The 21,723-nt window shown below is 43.0% G+C and overlaps 1 protein-coding gene across 2 annotated transcripts in view; it reads right to left on the bottom strand.

The window, feature by feature from the left end:
* Positions 1–12,545: 12,545 nt before the first annotated feature.
* LOC311234105 (cytosolic phospholipase A2 zeta-like) overlaps positions 12,546–21,723 on the bottom strand; it is a 163,311-nt gene continuing 154,133 nt past the window's right edge. For both annotated transcript variants that reach the window (XM_084321219.1, XM_084321220.1), the window contains 3 exons: positions 17,680–17,849; positions 15,479–15,665; positions 12,546–13,640 (listed from right to left, as the gene is read on the bottom strand). In XM_084321219.1, the coding sequence (XP_084177345.1) occupies positions 13,387–13,640; positions 15,479–15,665; positions 17,680–17,849 (611 nt within the window). In that variant the 3' untranslated portion in view covers positions 12,546–13,386. The remainder of the gene's footprint in view (positions 13,641–15,478; positions 15,666–17,679; positions 17,850–21,723) is intronic.

The raw sequence follows: 21,723 nt of genomic DNA, 5'->3' as shown, positions 1-21,723 counted from the left end.
CTCAGATCAGATGTTCTCCAAAAAGATCATTCCAATTCCTGATCGCCATTCCAAAAATCGATCGCTTTTATTGATCCAACGCTACATACTGTAAACACATATTCCACGCTGTTCTGATGGTCCACAATGAATCCGATCGGCTCGGGTTACATGCCTGAGAAGTAAAATGTGGATTCCGGATTTTTCTTTTCTCATCCATTTTCATTGAGTCCATTCCAAAAGGGTGCATTACCATCTGGGAGACGATAGGGGGCGGTTTTTTCACATCTGAGCTCCTGATGGGGCTGGTTTTCCAATGGGAGACGTTGATGAAATATGAATTCAGATCGCTAATAAAAAAATAACTCGCTAATTGTCGTGGTGGGCATTCAGGGGGCGGGCTGATAACACGTGTTATCACGTGGTGGGCTCTCAAAGTAAGGAGAAAGGGAAAAATAAATAAAAAACAACCTTTACAGGTGGAAGCCTCAACATTATTTAAGAAAATAAGTAGAACTTTTAACCTGTTAAGCCTTGCTTTTCTTTATCATAAATCGATCAATAGAGACCGTATTAGATCCCCAATTATCATATCATGGGGTATTTTTGGAAAGCCACACTCATTGGCTACAACCCTGTGCAAGGATTTTCGAGATCGCCAAATGATTGACGGAGCTAGTCGGGAGTCGGGGGTGGTAATGTGTACTTTTGCATACTTTGGGGCACGCCTCACATATCAGCATGTAACTCGAGAACCGCTGAACGGATTTTGTCACCTGAAAGGGCAATCGACAGGCAACAAATATGGCTTTAATTCTATCTATATATTGTATTAAGAGAAATGCACACCCAAGCCACTAGAGGTCGGCAAAGAATCGTCCACATGTGGGCCCTTGGATGTTAAGAGGTCAATGTTTTTAAATAATTTTTTTTGTAGCCAAGAGTAAAGGCCATAACCCTATCAAAAACAGTAGTCAAAGTGTATATTTTAATTTTTACAGATGTTTTATACGATTTATCGGAAATACAAATTTATCGGAAAATGCTAATTATCGTAAAAAAACGCAATAAATTACTAAATCCAGATTCAACCCTGCCATTGGAAAAAGGAGCATTTTCCCTATCCATATATGTATGATTTGGCCATAATAAGGTCAAGGTCAAGTTCAAGGTCAAATATAATTAAAGTCGATTATCATTAATTACTGTATCTACAAATCCTTCTGTTTAATCATCTTCCCGCGGTTCATTTGCTTAGATTTTTTGTACACATGATCTCAATAAGGTGGTGAATGAGCTCAGCATTTTCTCCTACCCGTATACATTTTTGATCATCATCATCAAAATCATAATTAATCATAATTAATTAATTCATTACAGACACAATATTACTAGTAACAGACACAATATTTCTGACACTGGAAATACATACCACCAGGTCCCTAGATGTTCCTAGATACCAAGAACATGCAAATTGACCTTGCAGAAGTGGAGCAATCTTCCATTTACTTAGGCATGTACCTTTAGGTGAAAACGGTCTACAGATTAACAGGTTAAAACAGAACATTCTAATGTTGATTTCACAATGGCCACTGGTCATTGAATGCTATAGAAGTTCCACAAAAATTGAAGGGTTAAAGAGATATTTCACTTTAGTAGAACTTTCAGCAGTCTTATCTCTATCTAAAGTCATCTACATGTAAGCTAGCGACCACTGCTGTCCCTGTCATCCACTGGTAACACCACCATTCCTCCGAGGTCAAGGAATGGTGGTGGGTACTCAGAAAAGCGCTATACATGTATATATATAATTGAATGGATGAGGTGCCAGGCTCCTGCTTCACTTCCATTAATTTTGGGCAGCTAGTCTAAATATTATACTTCTGAAGTATAAACAAATTACTGCTGTGCAGATTTCAATAAAACAGACAATTCTGAGTCAAGGGTACGTGTTTGTTTTGGCTTTTGATGTGTGTTTACAGATTTATCTTTGAAAAATAAATGCAGACCCAGTAAATGTATTGTACATGTGGGTTTACCTTTGACTCAGAAACATATATTACAGAGAATAATATTGCTGTATAGTTTGTTTATACTCTATTCTATATTTAGACTGTCCTCAAAATTAATGGAAGTGAATGAGTGAGGAATGGTGGTGTTGACAGCAGACAACAGGGACAGCAGCTTACTAGTTTCACTAAAGTGAAATATCCTTTTAACCCTTCCCCTAAGTTTTGTGGGACTTCTATAACATTCGATGATCAGTGACCAGAATGTTCCATTTAAAAAATACTAAATCGTAAAAAGTGCAATGCTAATGCAAAACCTACAGTGGTGTGGATGGCTGTGGGGGCTATGTAGACAGCTCCTGTCTGTTCAGCATCACTGGCATAAACATTTTAGCTGGCATTATAGTTTAGCATAAACATTCCTTCACCATCTAGTGTTCCGCCCACACATCATGCCAGAAACGTGATTAAGCAGCACACACAATAACATAATTCCTGGTCCTGTGCACCAGTTATTCACAGACAACCTTTTAGAGGTGGGAAAGTCAGCTTGTGTTAGTGTTAAGGTAACAAACATGTCTCACGATGTGGGACCTCAGCTCTAAGCTTGGTTTGTCAACTGTATAAGTCAGTCTTGACTGTGTTTATGTGCAAGGCCTCTTTTGGCACAACTGGGTGGAATATGTTGTTTGTTCAAAGATCTGGGTGGGGTGAATATGGAAAGATGTATTCATTTACTTGTTGATTGATAGAATATATTGTGGCAGATATCACTCCCCCTCTCATGGATATGTGAAGGATGGGAGATATTATTGTTGTTGTATTGAGAAAGAGAGATTGAGATATTCGGAGTTGTGTAAGGTGAGAGGTAGTGAGAGGAGAGGTGAAGGCGAGAAGGTGTTCATTGTGTACTGGACCCTGGACTGGCTGAGAAACCCCCTTGTGTACTGACCCTGGACCGGACGACTACCCTGAGTATTGAACAATCCCTTTTTCTGTCGGCGAGCCTGTTTTGTGTTTTTGACCATCGGACTGTATTATGACTGTTACAATCAAGCATAAGGTCGCTTTCACATTATAGTTTTGGTGGACTCGGTGCGGTTCTGGGGGTGAAGTTGCAACATTGTTGCATTCTTCATTTGGTTCGCCTGCGTTCACATAGAAATCTGTGAGGCGGACTGAACCTTCTGAACAATGTCACGCGGTCGAAAAGGGCGCTTGTCTATTGGACAGTGGAAATGTGTGTGTGGCTGCGAGCCCGTGTGTGCGCGCGCGCGCGCGTGTGTGTGTGTCTGACAGTGTGTGGACTGCGAGTCCCAGCGGAGGCGAGTTTTGACATGGCATTGATCCATTGTTCTATTGAAGCACATTACCACCATCCTCTCGCTAAACAACTTGTAGACCACAGTGTTTTTATGAGTGCCCACACAAGTAGCTGTTTTATTAATAATATAATAAGCCGCGTTTTTTCTTCCTTCTTCCCAAGATGCACAGATATATAGATATATTTATATAGATAGATAGATAGATAGATAGATAGATAGATAGATAGATAGATAGATAGATAGATAGATAGATAGATAGATAGATAGATAGATAGATAGATAGATAGATAGATAGAGAGATAGATGCAGTGTGCTTGTTTTGCAGTGAATGAATGCTGCGAGCAGTGGTAAGGTAATAATAGTATTGACGTGGCATTGATCCATTGATCCAATGCCGTGCGCCTCGGTAATAATAATAAGCCGCGTCTTTTCTTCCTTCTTCCCAAGATGCACAGTTAGATATATAGATAGATCGATAGATAGATCGATAGATAGATAGATAGATAGATAGATAGATAGATAGATAGATAGATAGATAGATAGAGAGATTAGATGCAGTGTGCTTGTTTTGCAGTGAGTGCTGCGAGCAGTGGTAATAATAATCACTTCCTATATTTGGTTCGCGTTTGGTCCGATGAAGCCGAACCGAGACCGACGTTTTCAGGCGGACCAGAGTTCGCCTGTTTGGTCCGCGAACCGAGTTCGACACGCATTCACACAAACCCGAAAAACCGGACTATCGAATTCTGGTCCGAAAGTCCGGACCAAACAGCCCCTGTGTGAAAGCGACCTAAGTGACTTGCCCTAAGGCCTTCACAGTCACAGGTAATATGACTCGTTTCCCCGGTAGGCCTTGATTGTAGTGTAGTGGACAGCAAGGAAGTCGGACACGTTTTACCAAAAAATAACAATATTTATTGAACAGCTAGTCTAAAGGTACAAGAAGGTGGATCCGGACCCATCTCACCATCAATGACTCCACCATCACCCTCTCCCCCTTAGTCCGAAACCTTGGTGTCCTCCTTGACCCCACCCTCTCATTTGACCCCCACGTCCGGTCCATTGTAAAAATATCATACTTTCACCTCCGCAACATTGCTAAAATCCATCACTGCCTCTCCCCCCCTGCTGCTGAATCCCTCATACACGGCTTCATCTCCTCCCGCCTGGACTATTGCAACTCGCTCCTCACTGGCATCACCTCCCGCTCCCTCCATAAACTGCAAATGGTCCAAAACTCAGCCGCCCGCCTCCTCACTAACACCCGGTCCCGTGAACACATCACTCCTTTCCTCCACTCTCTCCACTGGCTCCCGATCAAACACAGCATAAACTTTAAAACACTACTCCTCACCTTCAAAGCCCTCCACAGCCTGCCCCCCCCCCCCTACCTGACTGATCTCCTTCTTCCCTACCGCCCCACCCGTTCCCTCCGGTCCTCCTCTACTGCCTCCCTCACTGTCCCAACATCCAAACTCAAAAACGTTGGTGATCGCACTGCACCCCGACTCTGGAACTCCCTCCCTCAGTCCATCAGAGACTCCCCTACACTCTCCACCTTCAAAGCTCGCCTCAAAACCCACCTGTTCTCCCTTGCCTTCAACCCCCCCCCCACCCATAACCCCCCCTCCAACCTGATCTCATGCTGTCTTCCCTGTTCCCCCCATGGTCTCATGTTCCTTTTGTTTTTGTTTCTTTGTTGTTTCTTTGTTTTTACTTTGCTCCCGACTACTGTCAGCGACTTCGGGTCATTGAGAAGCGCTATATAAATTAAATGAATTATTATTATCATTATTAACCTCCATGGTTCAGGATATAACAAAAAGAAAGCACATGGACAAAAATAGAATAAAGAGCAAATGGTCACAAAAAGTGAGAGCACAGGTGAAAGAGCACTTCTGAGAGCACTCTGGTGAGACACTGTGACAGGAGGCCAAGTACCTGTACCTGAATTCTCAAATATTTGTTCTACAACAAGTATTTTATTTGAATACATTTCTATCATTGTCCATTGAAATCAATATTCAGGATAAAGTTACACCTTTTGAACACACAAGGGCGATACTATGCAGGTTCGCTGCTCTGAGACTCTGGCTCTCTGGTACCTGTTTACAACATGAAAATGCCAGAGTGAACCTTGTTTTGTAGTTGATATACCTGTGTAACACGGTTGAAATCTTGCAATGGTAGCCCTTTGATGTAAAGTCACTCCTAAGTGAAATACCCCTACATTGCCACCTGAATTGACCCTGGCATTTGACATACTGTATGTGGTCACATGGTACCGGTGAGTGGAGGGTTCGTGGTTTGAGGATGTCAGAGGACAGGTGTTGAGCGCAAAGTGTCTGCTAGTACCTAGTGACCACCGTTACAAGTGGTGCCTGTTACGAATTTGGTTGAGCCCAGCTCTCCAGCTGGGGTTGCTGTGGAGTGATTTTACAGGGTTTTTAATTAAAGAAATGTGTGCCAACTGGATTAGAGAATCCTAACCAGGACATTTATTTTTACTTGCTTTAAATGTGAAATACTAATACTTGATTTAAGAGACCAGTCACATCTGTAGAAGTAGAATTAGATGTGGTGAATGATCAGGTGCCGCGTTATGGTTTATAAACAGAGACACCCCACTGCCCCAGTGGTTAAGTGGGTGAGTGCTCACTGCTCACACAGTGATTCCAAAGGACACATGCAGGAGGACAGCAGCACTTGCAGGCTTTGCCCGCTCGCAAACGGATGTAGGCATCTCTGTGAGTGCCATTCTAGTTCTGGAATGAGGTTACTGATCCCAGACAGTCTTTCCACTAAGTGGCAGTAATGAATGAGTAAAGTTCAGTGTTCCAACCACCACTGAATCTCAAACGAGGAAGAACTGAAGCAGTGTTGGTTTCTTGGTAGGAAAACTGTGCGGTAGCTGTGGGAACGCTTTGGCTGTACAGGACTCACTAAAAACTTGGTATCTCATACGGGTGTCATGCACCATGTCGAATGGAGTGGTTGAGGTGGGGCATGAGATCCAATGAGGTTAAGGTCAGGGTTAAGGTAGGGGTGGGGTTTATACATGAGATACCAAGTTTTTAGGGAGTCTTGGCTGTACTGTGTACTGTAGATAGGAAGTGCACATTCTATCTTTAATCTCTTTGGCTCATACCTAAAGTCTCAAACCATGGCTCAATGGGGGTTTGTATTCATTCTGCATTCATGTGGTGTCCGATTTATTGGATATACAAGCTTCCTGCCAGGAAGTACCACCATGATGTGATTGCCTTAACCAACTAGGGTATATTCAAAGGTGGAAACCTTCCATGGGAATTAACAGGAATATATGGGAATTAACTTTGCAAAAGCTGTGTTTACCATGTCATATGCAGATAGAAACATAAACCTTTTACCATTATCACAAGAAGATATAATATAATAGACATAAAGAAAATCATCAATTTAGTTATCAGGAAGGGGGGTGTTATGACCCCAGGTTGATATGTTCTCTCTGTCATCTCTTTGCCTGTGCCGTGTGTGTGTGTGTGTGTGTGTGTGTGTGTGTTTGTGTGTGAGTGTGTGAGTAATGACTTTCAGCTGGCTGACATTGATTGGCTGAGTGTGGGATGGCTGGCTCCGCCTCACCTTACTATCCTCCTGCTGGTTGGATTCTACTACTGTACCTGGGCTCCTGTTAACACCTACAGTACACACACAAGAGCAAGACAGCAACAATAGACCGGTCCCACACTGCCCTCCAAACCAGTCTAGTTAATGTAAATAGTTATTATGCCCATTATGACAACGCCTCTACCTGGACCCCCTGCAATTTGCATACCGCCCCAACAGGTCCACGGAGGACGCCATAGCCCATGTGCTGCACACAGCAGCATCACACCTGGACGCTTGAAGCCTTTTTACAACGCATCGCCGTTTCCGGGTTCCCGTTTTACGCTCTGATTGGCCAGGTCATGTGACATGAGCGCCAATCGTGGGACGGCAAGTTTCTACACTGGTTAAGCTTAGGCACTCTTCGAAGTTGGTTAAGGTTAGAGTTTGTCTTAGAGCGTGACAGCAAGTTCTTTCGCCGGTTAAGCTTAGGCACTAATTTCGAAGTTGGTTAAGGTTAGTGTTTGTCTTAGAGCATGGCGATAGAACGGCAGGTAGTTTGCAGGCTGTTCGATGCGGAAATGGGCAAACATGCTATTGGGCGCACATGTCACATGACCTGGCCAATCAGAGCTCTGGAAACGCGGATGCGTTGTAAAAAGGCTACACGCCACCTGGACAAGAGGCAGGGGAACTATGTGAGAATGCTATTCATCGACTACAGCTCAGCATTCAATACCATAGTCCCCTCCAAACTCATAGCCAAGCTCAGGGACCTGGGCTTGAACTATGACCTCTGCCAGTGGGTCTTGGACTTCCTGACGGGCAGAGGCGTTGTCGTGCCTTCTTGATAACACTGTCAATGTGTGTGGTCCATGTCAAGTCCTCGGATATGTGGACTCCGAGGTACTTAAAACTGTTCACTCTCTCAACCGGTGCCCCATCGATGCTGAGGGGGCTGTAGTCCCTGACCCCCGACCTCCTAAAGTCCACAATCATCTCCTTTGTTTTGCTGACGTTCAGGGAGAGGCAGTTCTCTTGACACCATCCCGCTAGAACCTTAACCTCCTCCAGGTAGGCCCTCTCGTCGTTTGCAGAGATCAGGCCCACCACTACTGTGTCGTCAGCTAATTTGATGATTGTGTTATTGTTCCGCTGTGCCACGCAGTCATGTGTGTACAGGGAGTAGAGGAGGGGGCTCAGAACACAGCCCTGGGGGGCCCCTATGTTGAGAGTGATGGATGAGGAGGTGCAGTTGCCTGCTCTCACCACCTGGGGTCTGCCCGTCAGGAAGTCCAAGACCCACTGGCAGAGGTCATAGTTCAAGCCCAGGTCCCTGAGCTTGGCTATGAGTTTGGAGGGGACTATGGTATTGAATGCTGAGCTGTAGTCGATGAATAGCATTCTCACATAGTTCCCCTGCCTCTTGTCCAGGTGTGATGCTGCTGTGTGCAGCACATGGGCTATGGCGTCCTCCGTGGACCTGTTGGGGCGGTATGCAAATTGCAGGGGGTCCAGGTTGATGGGAAGGGAGGAGCAGATGTAGCCCTTCACTAGCTTCTCAAAGCACTTCATGGCTATGGAGGTGAGAGCTACAGGGCGGTAGTCGTTGAGGCAAGCAGGCTTGGATTGTTTGGGTACAGGGATAATGGTGGACTTCTTCAGACAGGTGGGGATGACAGCCTGTTCTAAGGACAGGTTAAATATGTCAGTGAATACCGGGGCCAGTTGGTCGGCACAGACTTTTAGGACGTGGCCGGGGATGCCGTCCGGTCCTGCTGCCTTCCTGATATTCACTTTCTTAAAGGTCCTCCTCACCTCATGTTCTGTTATCCTGAACACTGAGGGCTAAATCCACAAAGAATGGATTGCACGAAGCAAGTTGCACCCTTACTTAAAATTCATTATGAATTGAAAATGGGGGACCCTGATGTAAACAAAACGAAAGTCTTTCTTTGGTCTGCATCTCCTTAACAATTGTGTGTATTGAGCCGTACTGTATTGTACCCATTCTGCAATCTGTTAATAAAATGTTCATTAAATCAATCAATCTGCACGGTGATTGATTGAATGAAAATTGTATTAACAAACAAAACTCTTAAAACTATAAATATTAACAAAAGTAAGCACAGTCTCGTCGGAGCGAACAGATAGGCAGCCGGACGTAGCAGCGCCATTTTGCATCTACTTCCTTAGGCGCTTAAGGAAGTTCAACGTCAGTCAGAAGATCCTCAAGAACTTCTACTGATGCACAATAGAGAGCATCCTGACTGGCAATATCACCTCCTGGTTTGGGAATAGCACTGCACAAGACCGTAGCAGACTACAGAGAGTGGCCCGTTCAGCCGAACGCACAATTGGAGGGGGGCTTCCCACTCTCCAAGGCATTTACAACAAGCGGTGCATGGGCAAGGCGAAGAGAATAATCAAAGACTCCAGCCACCCAAACAACTGCCTCTTTGAACTGCTGCGGTCAGGCAAGCGATACCGGAGTCTCATGGCAAGCATAGAGAGACTCAGAAGGAGCTTCTATCCCCAGGCCATCAGGATGCTCAATGAACAATGATTGCCTAATGAACAAGGCTTGAACAATGAACAATCGTAACAACCATCAAATGCACTCACAGCACACACATCCACACTCACTTTAAACAAACAACTCACTGCTGCACCCACTTTAGAACACCTAAACACACTTTATATTTATTGGCAAAGAATTTGCACTACAACCCATACCTCATTACACCTTACTGTAAATTGTACCTAAATTGTACCTCATCCCATTTCTGCATTGTACTGTACTGTAAAGTATATAGTATATTGTATTGTAACTCAGTTACTTTCTACTCTGCATTGTACATTGTATATATGTATATATTGAACACTTTCTGTCTACGTACTTGACTTCTATTTTATACTACTATACTTTTATACTTATCTATTTTTATCTAGCACAATCTCTGGAGCAAAACAGAAAGAAGCATTTTATATAAAAGTATTCTGTACTTCTGTATGACAACTAATAAAGAAACTTGAAACTTGAGAAACAGCTCATGACCTCCAATCCTCCAACTCTGATCTCCTGGTCATCCCCCTCTCCAGGCAGTGCACATACTGTAGGAGACAGAGCACTGTGACTGCATCCAAGCTGTGGAACACCCTCTCCCCTGCACTCTGTTGCTCTGATAGGATCAATATTTTCAAAACAAGACTAAACTCATCTCTTCAGCATCTCCTTCCCTCAGCACGGCACGGGTCCTGAGTAGCGCCATCGCCTCCTACCTTTACACTCTTTTCTCTTTTTAACTACTAGTCTTATCTTATCTTAGATTTTATCTTTTTTTTGTACTTTGAGAAAAGTGCTTTTAAATGTAATCTATTATTATTATTATTATTATTATTATTATTATTATTAAGGCACGAGTCAGAAAAAAACTGTGCACATGCATAATCTCAGGATTTTTTTTTTACTTCTAAATCCCAGTCTGTGTAAAATGCAAAAATAAAGGGAAACCAATTTTCTTTCTCAATGTAATGACTAGAAATATAAGTCCATGTTCATTTATGTTTTTCTTTTAAGTACTAATTCAACTCAGTGTGTGATACTGCCTCCTGTTGAAATACCATGACTCATAATGTTACTTTCAGATACAGTCTATAACGATTTCCCATTAGGAAGTGTGATTGCATTATGAAGAGATAAACAGCTGTAATTTAATCCTGTTAGGATGAAAAGGGCGTAGATAGTATATTGTGCTTCATGTCATAACCTAATGCCATTAAGGCAATCTGATACCAAGTCTCCCTGGAGTGGGATAGATATTTTCCAGTGATAATGTACACTCCTTTTACCACTCTAAACTTTGAAGTTATATTCTTCCTGGGACCGATGCCAGGCCCCTCATTATTTAAAAGAGCTTTGTAGTGTGTAGACCCCTACCTAAACACTTTTTATCTTGTAAATCATCTATCCCCTGGTTGCCTACACTAGTTTGTGCAATATTTATTAACATATTAATTCATAGCATACTCTTGAGAAATAAAAGTAATCAGGCATAGTATGTATTTTAATTGGCCATGCTTTGTTACAATATATAATTCATTTCACATTGGTTAAACCACTCAAAATATCACATTTCACTTTGCAACGTCTGCCTCCTTCTCAAGCTTTGTAACACTTAAGCATCGCCCTCGTCTTCCGGCTCCGGGCTGCGTTTTTGCTGATCAACCAATACATTGTTGGAAAGTTGAATTTGCCGCCTTTCAATCGTCACCCTACTCAACCTATTGCGTGCTTCCAGTCTCGAGTTACAAGACAAAACACCCCGACGAGCGTCATTTGACAACCCATTCGGACAAGTGGCTACGTCCGGTTTGGTCGGGTCCTGAACGGACCAGTCATCGCTGATGGCGAAGATTATTGACCACCTTTGTAGCCAAGGAAATTCTGGAACCAACGCTATCCCATGCAAGGGATGATTGCAATGAGAAAGGGGTAGAAGAAGCCAGGGAAGTCCTTTGTTTTGACTAGAACCTCGGAATCAATGGAAGCGGATGGCCATTTTGGATAATCATGCCGAATTAACGTCAGTACACACATTACAAAAACCTTTGTGAAGCAAAAATCTTCTGTGGGATTGTTATAAACTTTGGACCTGTACTGTAGATAAGACTTCAGGCTATGGAACCATAATGTTTTCCAGCTCCTACCTCATTTACATTTAGTCATTTAGCTGACGCTTTTATCCAAAGCGACCTCTCAGCTGGAACTAAAAAACAGGCATCTGGCAACAAGTAAACAGAAATGTGAGTACACAAAATGTTTACTTCAGTGTGTTCAAACCTCTGTAACTCTATTTCATTCATTAGGTGATTCTTGTTGTGGAAGAAAGTTCAGTTGTTTCCTTTCAAAATAGACCAGACTCGTGCATGTGCTATAAGTATATAAGTATAATAAATCGCAAATTATTTTGGGTATGCAATCATCAGGCGTGTTGTGCAAAACTAGCCCCATTTTTGCCCGATGCATATGTGGTTAACAACTTCACATTTATTCTGATAAATAGGTTCCAACGTCACCAAGATCATACATCTTCTTGTTTGTGTATGAATGTCAATCAGGCAGCAAAACAGAAGGGGGTGACAGTGGCTTGGGAGGTAAAGCAGTCGTCTGGTAATCCAGAGGCTCCCGGTTTCGATTCCCGCTCCTCCCGGGCAGCTTGTCCAAGTGTCCTTGAGCAAGACACTTAACCCCTAACTGCTCCCAATGTGCAGGTTGGCAGCACCTTGCATGGTTGCCTTCGCCATCGGTGTGTGAATGTGTGAGTGAATGGGTAAAAATGTGAGGAACAAATTGTAAAGCGCTTTGGATAAAAGCACTATATAAATGCACCATTTAGCATTTACTGGTATTATCAGACTACTGTACTCATAGTATGGCACTTTGGATGGTCCTTGCAAAGTAGGCGGTACTTTAACCCTTTCACTGTCACACAACAGAAGGTTAACCCTTTACTATCACACAACTGACGGCGATGCTCCATCATTAGCATCATTAGCTCCGCATCCGCATCCGCGGAGCTAATGATGCTAATGATGGAGCATCGCCGTCGGTTGTGTGATAGTAAAGGACTAACCTTCTGTATTCTCGCAGTGAAAGGGTTAACCGGCTGTCGTGTGGCAGTGAAAGGGTTAAGGAGAAGCTTAAATAATTTCAAAACATTTTCTCCCCTAGATGAAACATGGGTAACCACATTTTGGTAATCACCATTGACCAATACTGTGTTACTCCATGTGTTATTCCACAACGGCAAGTTAACACATACACAGTAATAACTTGTAAAATTGGGTATCATCAAACAAACCCAAGTTTACCTTACCTTTATGACTTCAGCTGTACATGTGCATTATCAGGAGGAGGACCACCCATACATACGCCAGCATGATCATATAGGAGGACCACCCATACACCAGCATGACATGTCTATGTAGTTTGTCATATTGTTATTTGTGGTCATGTTTTGTATTGCTTATCTGTCTGAGACCAAGGACCACAATGGAAATAAGTCTTGACTTTTTTGTGTTTCAACCTTGATGTTTTCTTGAATCTTGAATTTTTTAAAATGTCAAATCAAATCAAATCAAATCAACTCAATTCAAGATCATGGCTAGAGGACATCCACATCTCTTTGAACTACATTGTATCTTCGGAAATTTATAAAAAGGTTTTAGGTTAGGGTGGGGTGTGATGTCTCCAGTGAGGTTAAAGCGACAGTGTGTAATAGTGAAAAACATGATTTAACTCCTCTCGGAGACATGACTTTGATTATACAGATTGCTATTTGTGCAGAACTTGTCACCAGAGCGCCTTTCACATTCTTCCACTGGAGGGGGGCTTCTCTGTACTTCCTCAACATCTGTGCCACCTGTGTGACACAATTAATCCTGTAAAACTATCATGGACTCTATTGCCCAGCTGGCCACACTAACTATGGGCGGGCTTGACGGCAGGCGTGCTGTGCATAGTGTTGGGTCTCATCCAGTGGTACTTTCCTCTCCAAGGCCCTTCTGATGGCCTGCAGGATGCTGTGTCTGTTGTTGACAACATTATAGCAGGTCAGGTCCACCAGGGCCCGGTAGTCGTTGGCAGAGTAGGTCAGGTTCACGGTCTTGTATGGAGAGCTGCCGCTGCTCACGTCAACATCGCCAGCCCTCGTCTCCTCCTCACCCACCCGCACAACACCTGTTCAATTACATCACGTCAAACCTTGATGTGAATTCTGTACCACAAACGAAGAACTAAAAGAACTTCCTCATGCATGTGAAATCATTCATTTATCCGTTCCTATGTACATTCATCAAAGGTGTGACAGATTAATTAATGAAATGACAATCTGTGAAGAATCAAAAGATATGCATATAGCTCTAGTTACATGAGTTATGATGCAGCTCCAAAGCAAGCACTCTGGGTAGATCTTGAATAGCCATTGGCTCCCTGAACAAAGTCTACCTACCAGCCAGCCAATCGAATACAATGAGTGGCACAGAAAATGTTCCATAATCCACACCCCCCAATGGGGTATATAATGCCACCATTGTGGGGGTCGCTACTCAAAAGTAAGTAACAAATTACTCTTGAAATGAACAATTACTTTACAAATGACTCCCTGGGGAACGTAATTCATTATGCGACTCGTAAATTACTTTTGCGTTACACCTAAAACCGTCTGCGATGCCTTCTCACCAAAGAGTTCTAATACCTATGTCACTCAGTGGGCCAGGAGATGGAGGTTTGTTTTGCGGCAGGCTTTGCATGTGCCTTTGGGAGGAGCAGGGACACTTGGCCCTCCGACCGCTCCTTCCTGTGTTTCTTCTCCTCTCCTCCTCCAGCAGCACTTTAGACTCGAGTGGGACCAGGAGGGGTTGAAAACAAGCTGTGTGTTTCTATTGGGTATTTGAGTATTTGAATCATCACAATAGAACGGGTAATGGATCTCTCAGCCAGAGTGACACTTGAAGGCACGAGGGGGATTTTTCAAAAGGCTCTTAAGGAATCTTATCAATATTTGTTTGGATCCATAACAAAAGGGGGAATGTATGCAAGTAACAACCTATTTGTTATATCAGTCATTTCTACTTGCATTACATTACTTAGTTACGGGAGAAAGTAATGCGATTACATTACAGTACCCAAACACTGAATGCCACATACTGTATGCCAACACTACTTTGGTTCACTTCCTTCTGCAAACACATACTATAGATTCGGTGGGGCTTCAGCTTCGAAGCTGTGCCCTGACTCATATAACTACTGTAGATGTATATACAGTATGCATATCTATTTTTATATAGCATTAGCACTTTGCTTCATAGCTAGCACTATGAGTAACCAGTGCAGCGAAGCCTGAAAGAGTATCAACCCACTGGATCTACTTGTGAAACAACATAAGCATCAGCTCAACAGATCTGGTGGCTGGTTGGATGAGCCTCCTTGTTCTGTTCCATTTGGGAGCGGTTTGTCTAACCCTCTGTCTCCACCTCTCATGACAGGGAAGATGGTGCAAGCATACACCTTAATGGTTGAGTGTGAGCGACCATTATCAAACAGCTTTTGAAGAGAAGTGAGGATATGTTTCACCTGACATGACTTTCCTCCTCAATCCATTTCTCAAGCAAAACCCAATGCAATGCATTAGGCTTTTGAGGTTGAATCAGCTCCGGTGCATTGGATAGTGTGAATGATGCCAACTGATAGCCCTAAGTATTTGCCTCTCAGGGGCCAGAATAGAATAGATTTACACAACAACAAATGGCGGAGCACACTGCTGTGAAGGAAGGGTGTGCTACATTTACAACACAAGACATTTGTTTTGCAACATGGCATACGACACAGTAACAGTTTGATCTCAATTATCTTGTTTTCATGAATTTAAGTCATTGAAATTGAAACTCAATTAATCGCCTGGCTCTATCCTAATTCCTGATTTTGAGAGACACAAGGGAGCAAAAACAAGCAGGAAGGAGGAGAGAACAGCTTTTCTGCAATTGGAATGCAGCCTGTCTGACCTCCCTGTGGCTTACCAGGTGCCTTGAAGTGTCTGTAAGAGTCGTTGAGGAGAGGGAAGTGAAGCACTATTGGAGCCTTGGGGTTTTCCTGGTCTTCAAATACATAGAGTTCTTTGTGAGGCCCAGCTTCCAGTTTGGTGAAGTCAATACTGGGGAAGGGGATCTTATGGTCTTTACAGTAGGCATCCGTTCTCTTTAGGACCTGGATAACACACAAGTTTAGGGGTTTACAGTATGTGGCAATCAAAAGAGTTGAATGTCACAATGGCAAAAAACTGTTAGATTGATGAATGATCTCTCCAAATGCAGCTCTAAGAAGATCTCTAAGTCAGATGGAGGGAGAGGTTTCATGCACTCTAACTGACCCACATAAAAGGGAAATGTAGGCTGTCCAGTGCTGTCAGAATGGGGCAGAAAGTCTCGGTCTGAAGTAAATTACTGGAGCATGTGGATATATATCTAGAAATATACTGCGTGCAGACAAAGGCTTTCTGAAGCATATCCTCTCCTCAAGATCTATAAGTTACTTCCCTAATGGACAGAATTAGCGTGGCACAGAGCCATCTAGAACAGGGTTCGTCTGTATGTATCTCTGTCTGTCTGTCTGTCCCCACACAAGAAAATACTCTGTGTCTTGTTTTGTGATATCGGTATTCATATTAAAGGTCCCATGCATTATACATTTTCCAGTGTTTAGCATTGTTTCCTTTATCCTTTATTATATCAATGTGGTCTGCGTCGTTAATTATCATATTGACTCATCAGTCTAGTCTCGAGTTCACGAGATCTTCCCTCACTCAACTAAGCTGTTCTGATTTGACGGTATTGCTGACGTGAATAAGGTACTGATTTGCAGTAACGCCCCCTCTATGGTTGTAGCGCATAGTGTAACCCGACACTTCCTCAAACAGGTTTTGACAGAGGCAGAAAACAAGCGAGCGAGAGAGGGAGAGAGAGAGATAGAGAGGGAGAGAGAGATAGAGAGGGAGAGAGAGGGACCGGCGGGACCGCGTGCAAAACTGTGTGTAAAAATGTGTGTGCGCCATCTCTCTCCCTCGTCGGAGCATTTACACACAAACTTGACTGCGTGTGTGTCGGGGACGCGTGAATACTTTCGGCAGCCCACTTGTCCTTCCGCGTTGCTCTGATTGGCTGAGCATGCGCATGCGCATGAGCCGCGACAAGCTCCTCAGAAAGGCAGGAATAATAAGCTCCCCTTACCGCAATTTATACAAATGGAAGTATTGATTTCGCCGTAACGAATCATTAAAAAAATATACCGTTAACTGGAATATGTTGTGCCTTTACACATATGTTGGATTATGTAATTGGTTTGTCATGACAAACCAATAAAAAATCGCGAATTAACCGGTGGCTACAACAACACACAGTATATAAAGTACTTCTATATTCTATTCTACTGAGTCAGGTGTTTGAGTGCATCAATTAATATTACGTAGATAAGGTAAGAACAACAACAATGCACAATGGTATCGATGGCCCCACCGTTCATTGTAAACAATGATGTATGTAGTTACTGTGTGTTGTTGTAGCCGCCGGCTAATTCGCGATTTTTTATTGGTTTGTCATGACAAATCAATTACATAATCCAACATATGTGTAAAGAAACAACATATTCCAGTTAACGGTATATTTTTTTAATGATTCGTTACGGCTTCCATTCCACTAACTTCCAATACTTCCATTTGTATAAATTGCGTTCGGGACCTCCATGTTTTGGGGGTATTCATCAGAAAAATCGGATCCGGGATTCGGCTCCCATCAGTCGGGCAAGAACTGCGGGTTTTCAGCCTCTCTCCTCTCTCCTGGAGCTTAAGCAGAGTTTCGTATTCCTGCCTGGCTGAGGAGCCCGTCGCGGCTCATGCGCATGCGCTCGCTCGGCCAATCAGAGCAATGCGGAAGGACAAGTGGGCTGCCGAAAGTATTCACGCGTCGGGGACGCAGCTCTCCTCTCTCTCTCCCTCGTCGGAGCATTTACACACAAACTTGACTGCGTGTGTGTCGGGGACGCATCTCTCCTCTCTCTCCCTCTCTCTCTATCTCGCTTGCTCGTTCTCTCTCTCGCTCTCTCACAGCATTAATCTCTGTTTCCTCCAATCAAATCCGGAATTTCTATGCTTCCTCAATCAAATGCAGAATATCTACGTTTCCTCCAATTAAATGCAGATATTCCCCTGCAAAACAATTCCATGTACTTTGAAGACATCCGGGGTCCATGCATAGTTGAAGGATAGAATAACATCCACAGCCCGCTGTGGCCGAAGGACAGGCACGCAGCCGGTGTTGATGGCATGACCAGAGTCCACCAGGTGCAGTGTGGAGTCAGCTGGCGTCAGCCTGTTTGGGAAGGCATCTGGGTGTGTATCTACATTATAGACAGAGAAGAAGAATGAGTCATCAGCTGCATAATAGACCACTGCACTTCCGTGTTACATTGAGCTCATGGGAGAGAGAGCGGGGGGAGAAAATGAATGAATGTGGATGAGAGCCTTGACATTAAGTGGTTGTTGCTACGGCTGTGGGGGTGCTGGAGACATGATCCAATAGACTTTTATACGCCTGAGTCTCCTGAATACAGAGAGACCAGTTCCAAGTCGATTTCTCGGCCAAGCTATAGTAACTTTTCCGCACCTACCGTACTTTTCGGACTATAAGCCGCGGCTTTTTCCCCCATTTTTCGACCCTGCGGCTTATATAACAGTGCGGCTTATATATGGACCAAACCCGAAGATATATTGCTTTTTTAACTGCATTTAAATGTTATTTATCTGTTCCCTTATTTGCTAAACTTAATACAACTTGTAAATGAGTTAATTCTTGTTATTTGTCCGACAGTATTGTGACAATCCCCTCTGTGCACGAACCCTTACATATGGTAATTAAACATTAAAACACCTGCGGCTTATAGTCCAGTGCGGCTTATATATGTACACATCATTAAATTTAGCTGCTGCGGCTTATAGTCAGGTGCGGCTTATAGTGCGAAAAGTACGGTACTCCTGAACTACACATGTGCAGATCGCCTACGGAGTCTCTCTGGATTGTCCAGAGATCTAGGAGTAGGTACGGAAAAGTGACTATAGCTTGGCCAAGAAAGTCGGTTTGGGATTGGTCTCTCAGTGTTCAGGAGACTCAGGCGTATAAAAGGCTATTGGATCATGTCTCCAGCACCCTCACAGCCGTAGCTACAACCACTTAATGTTAAGGCTCTCATCCACATTCATTCATTTCCTCCCCCCGCTCTCTCTCCCATGATTTCAGAATACTGGAAGTGTTGCGGTGATCTATAGCAGGGGTTCCCAAACTTTTCAGGCCACAACCCCCAAATAACGATGTCAGAGAGCCGCGACCCCCACTATTATAGGAGGTAAACATATATATATAATGAGTCAAGTATAATTATAATATATTTTTTTATAAATGGAAATGTATGGTTGAAACATGCAAACGTTCAAACGCACACACACTAATAAGCATTGGAGGCTTTTAACCAGGGCCGGACTGGGGAAAAAATATAGCCCCAGTCAGGCCACTTTTTAAGCAGGGGGTCCCCCACCAGGAAATGTTTTGTTACAAAGACTTCATTTCCTGCATTCTGGTGCAGGAATTCTTTAATTTGTACCCTTTAAATGCCAGTGTTTGTGATGGCATCACAAATTATTGTTAAAAAACAGGCTAGCATATGTATGATTAGCAACAACACTGATTTTGATGGATTTTCTGTTTTTTGTAATGTCAGATTGAAGAAATACAATCTTTTATTCAACTTCAGCCCTGATCATAACACCACATATTAAGAGATAGAGAGATAGTTCTCCAACTTGTGTGAGTTGCAGTGATCTCCTGGTTGTTCCCCATCTAGGTTACCTATTGCGCTGCTGCAACTAGAAACACTGGCCTGGCCTGCTTCTAAATTCAGTGGCCTGACGGCATAAAACAAATTATTATTATAATTTTTTTTGTGGATTTTTTTTATTTTTTTATCATCTGGCGACCCCCCCGCGGCGGCTCGCAACCCCCACTTTGGGAACCCCTGGTCTATAGTATGGTGTATTTCAAATTAAAGGTAGACTACATTCAAGCATCTACAGTACAATAAACCATTGTGAAAAGACCTAGAAACGAACAGAAGATTCAATACTGTAATATTATAAATGTCATGTATGTTATGTATGTCATAAATGTCTATATGAATTGAAAATGGGGGACCCTGATGGAAACAAGACAAACGTCTTTCTCAGGTCTGCATCCCCTTAACAATTGTATGTATTGAGCCGTACTGTATTGTACCCATTCTGCAATCTGTTAAATAAAGTTTTCATTCATTCATTCATTCATGTTTAGCCAAGGAGGGTATTGTTTGTTTTGTCTGTTTATTTCTAACAACATTATCTTAAAAGATAATGGCCAGATTGACATAATTTGCTGTGTACTGTACATTCATGACCTAGTGACCCCATGACCTGCACTCTAGCACCACCATCAGGCCAACATCTTCAAATGAGCTTATTTCCTTACCCATTAGTTATACAGTCACAACATGTGCTGTGAGAATTCATGACCTCGAGAGGAAGAAACCTGTTTGGTCACTCCATAACCATTCCTGTAGCGCCACAATAAGGCCAAACCTTTAATCTTCAAATATGCTTTTCTCCTGACTCCTCACAAAATCTTCAATGAATATTCATAACCCCTAAAGGAAAAAACATGTTGATTTTGGTGACCCCATGACCTTTACTCTAGTGCCACCATCACGCCAAACTGAAAAGTTATGGCCGGATTGTCATAGAATTTTCTGTGACCATTCATGACTACAAGTGGAAGAAACCTATCGATTTGGTGTCCCTGTGACATTTCCTCTAGCACCACTATGTGGCCAAACTCAATTTCCAAATGAGTGTATCTTCTGACCAGTTAGTCATACCATCACAAAAATGATACCCAGAGATGACACATTTGCCGTAGCCGTAGGACCTATGAAGTCTGCCATGTTGGATATTCCATTGACATTTTTATTTGTTCTCCACCTCCTCCTGGGCTTTTCACTTCATACTTACGGAACTTGTTGTGTGACACTTAGGGGACCAACACTGAAATGTAATATACTGTAGATAGCTGATAGGTCAAACCGCATGACTGTTGAATCCAATCGAAGTTAGGACAAAGTAGGATATCACAGTCATGGTACACAGGAAGTGATGGGTTACTTGTGAATGCTCTGTACGATTTGCACCAATCATCAATGTTTATCCTAAGCCTGTGAAGTTGGGTCATTTGGCCTCATGCCGGTGCTGTTCTCAAACATCACAAAACATGAACAGAAGGTGATGTGTTACTTGTGAACATGTTGTCTGATTTTTACCAGACCTGGGCCCTGTTCATCGTACCTGGCTAACTGAGTTAGCCGGATAATTTTCAGCATAGCTTGACTTAAACTAGACCTTTCCGTTCCCCGATATCGGATTGTCTAAATCGCTATGGCAACAAATCAGAAAGTTTGAACCTGCTCCAGAGAAGGGTTTAGTTCAGTTAGCTCGATAACCTGCATGGCCACGCCCTCGCAAAGAAATGCAGCTCGCTTCCTGAAATAATTCTCACAGTCTAGATCCCATTATACCATTCTGAATTATGTTTTCGTGCTTCGTTCTTCTAGAGGGGGCTTTTGAAATGTAAAATAATATACCTAAAATGCTGATAATAAATTAGCTTTGTCCTAAATAATGCATGTCATATTTATACGGATACGGCGCTCGCACGTCGCTATATACACTGTGGTTATTTTAATAACGGAGCATTGCAAATGTGAATCCCGCAGGGATATTTTCAATGAATGAATGAAATCAATGAAATGATCGGGCGTTTGGCTCTGATTCGTTTCATATTCTCCGCGGTTTATGTATTTGCTTAACGGAGCGCCCGGATTGCGTTTCATTCAAGCATAAATTGAAGCGTCTTTATGCGTGGACTGTGGATTATGAATTACGAGGAATCTGAATCTGTGGATTGTTGAATTGTATCACTGTCACTCACACGTTATTGTGATATTGTAACTGGGATTAAAATGTCTGAGATGCGCTGTTTGACGGATTTGAGAAATTGAATGAGCCGTTGACATTTGATGAATGCATTTGAGAAAATGCGTTCAAGCACTGTTATCTGATGATGAACATGAGGTGTCACTGGTATAAACCAAAGGTTAATCAATTCAATGCATGTATGGATGATGTCCGAAACAGATT

This window comes from Notolepis coatsorum (assembly GCF_963971535.1).
Source record: "Notolepis coatsorum genome assembly, chromosome: 9".
NCBI lineage: Eukaryota > Metazoa > Chordata > Actinopteri > Aulopiformes > Paralepididae > Notolepis > Notolepis coatsorum.
Note: the sequence above shows the minus strand (reverse complement) of the source record. Positions and strands in the feature narration are given on the sequence as shown.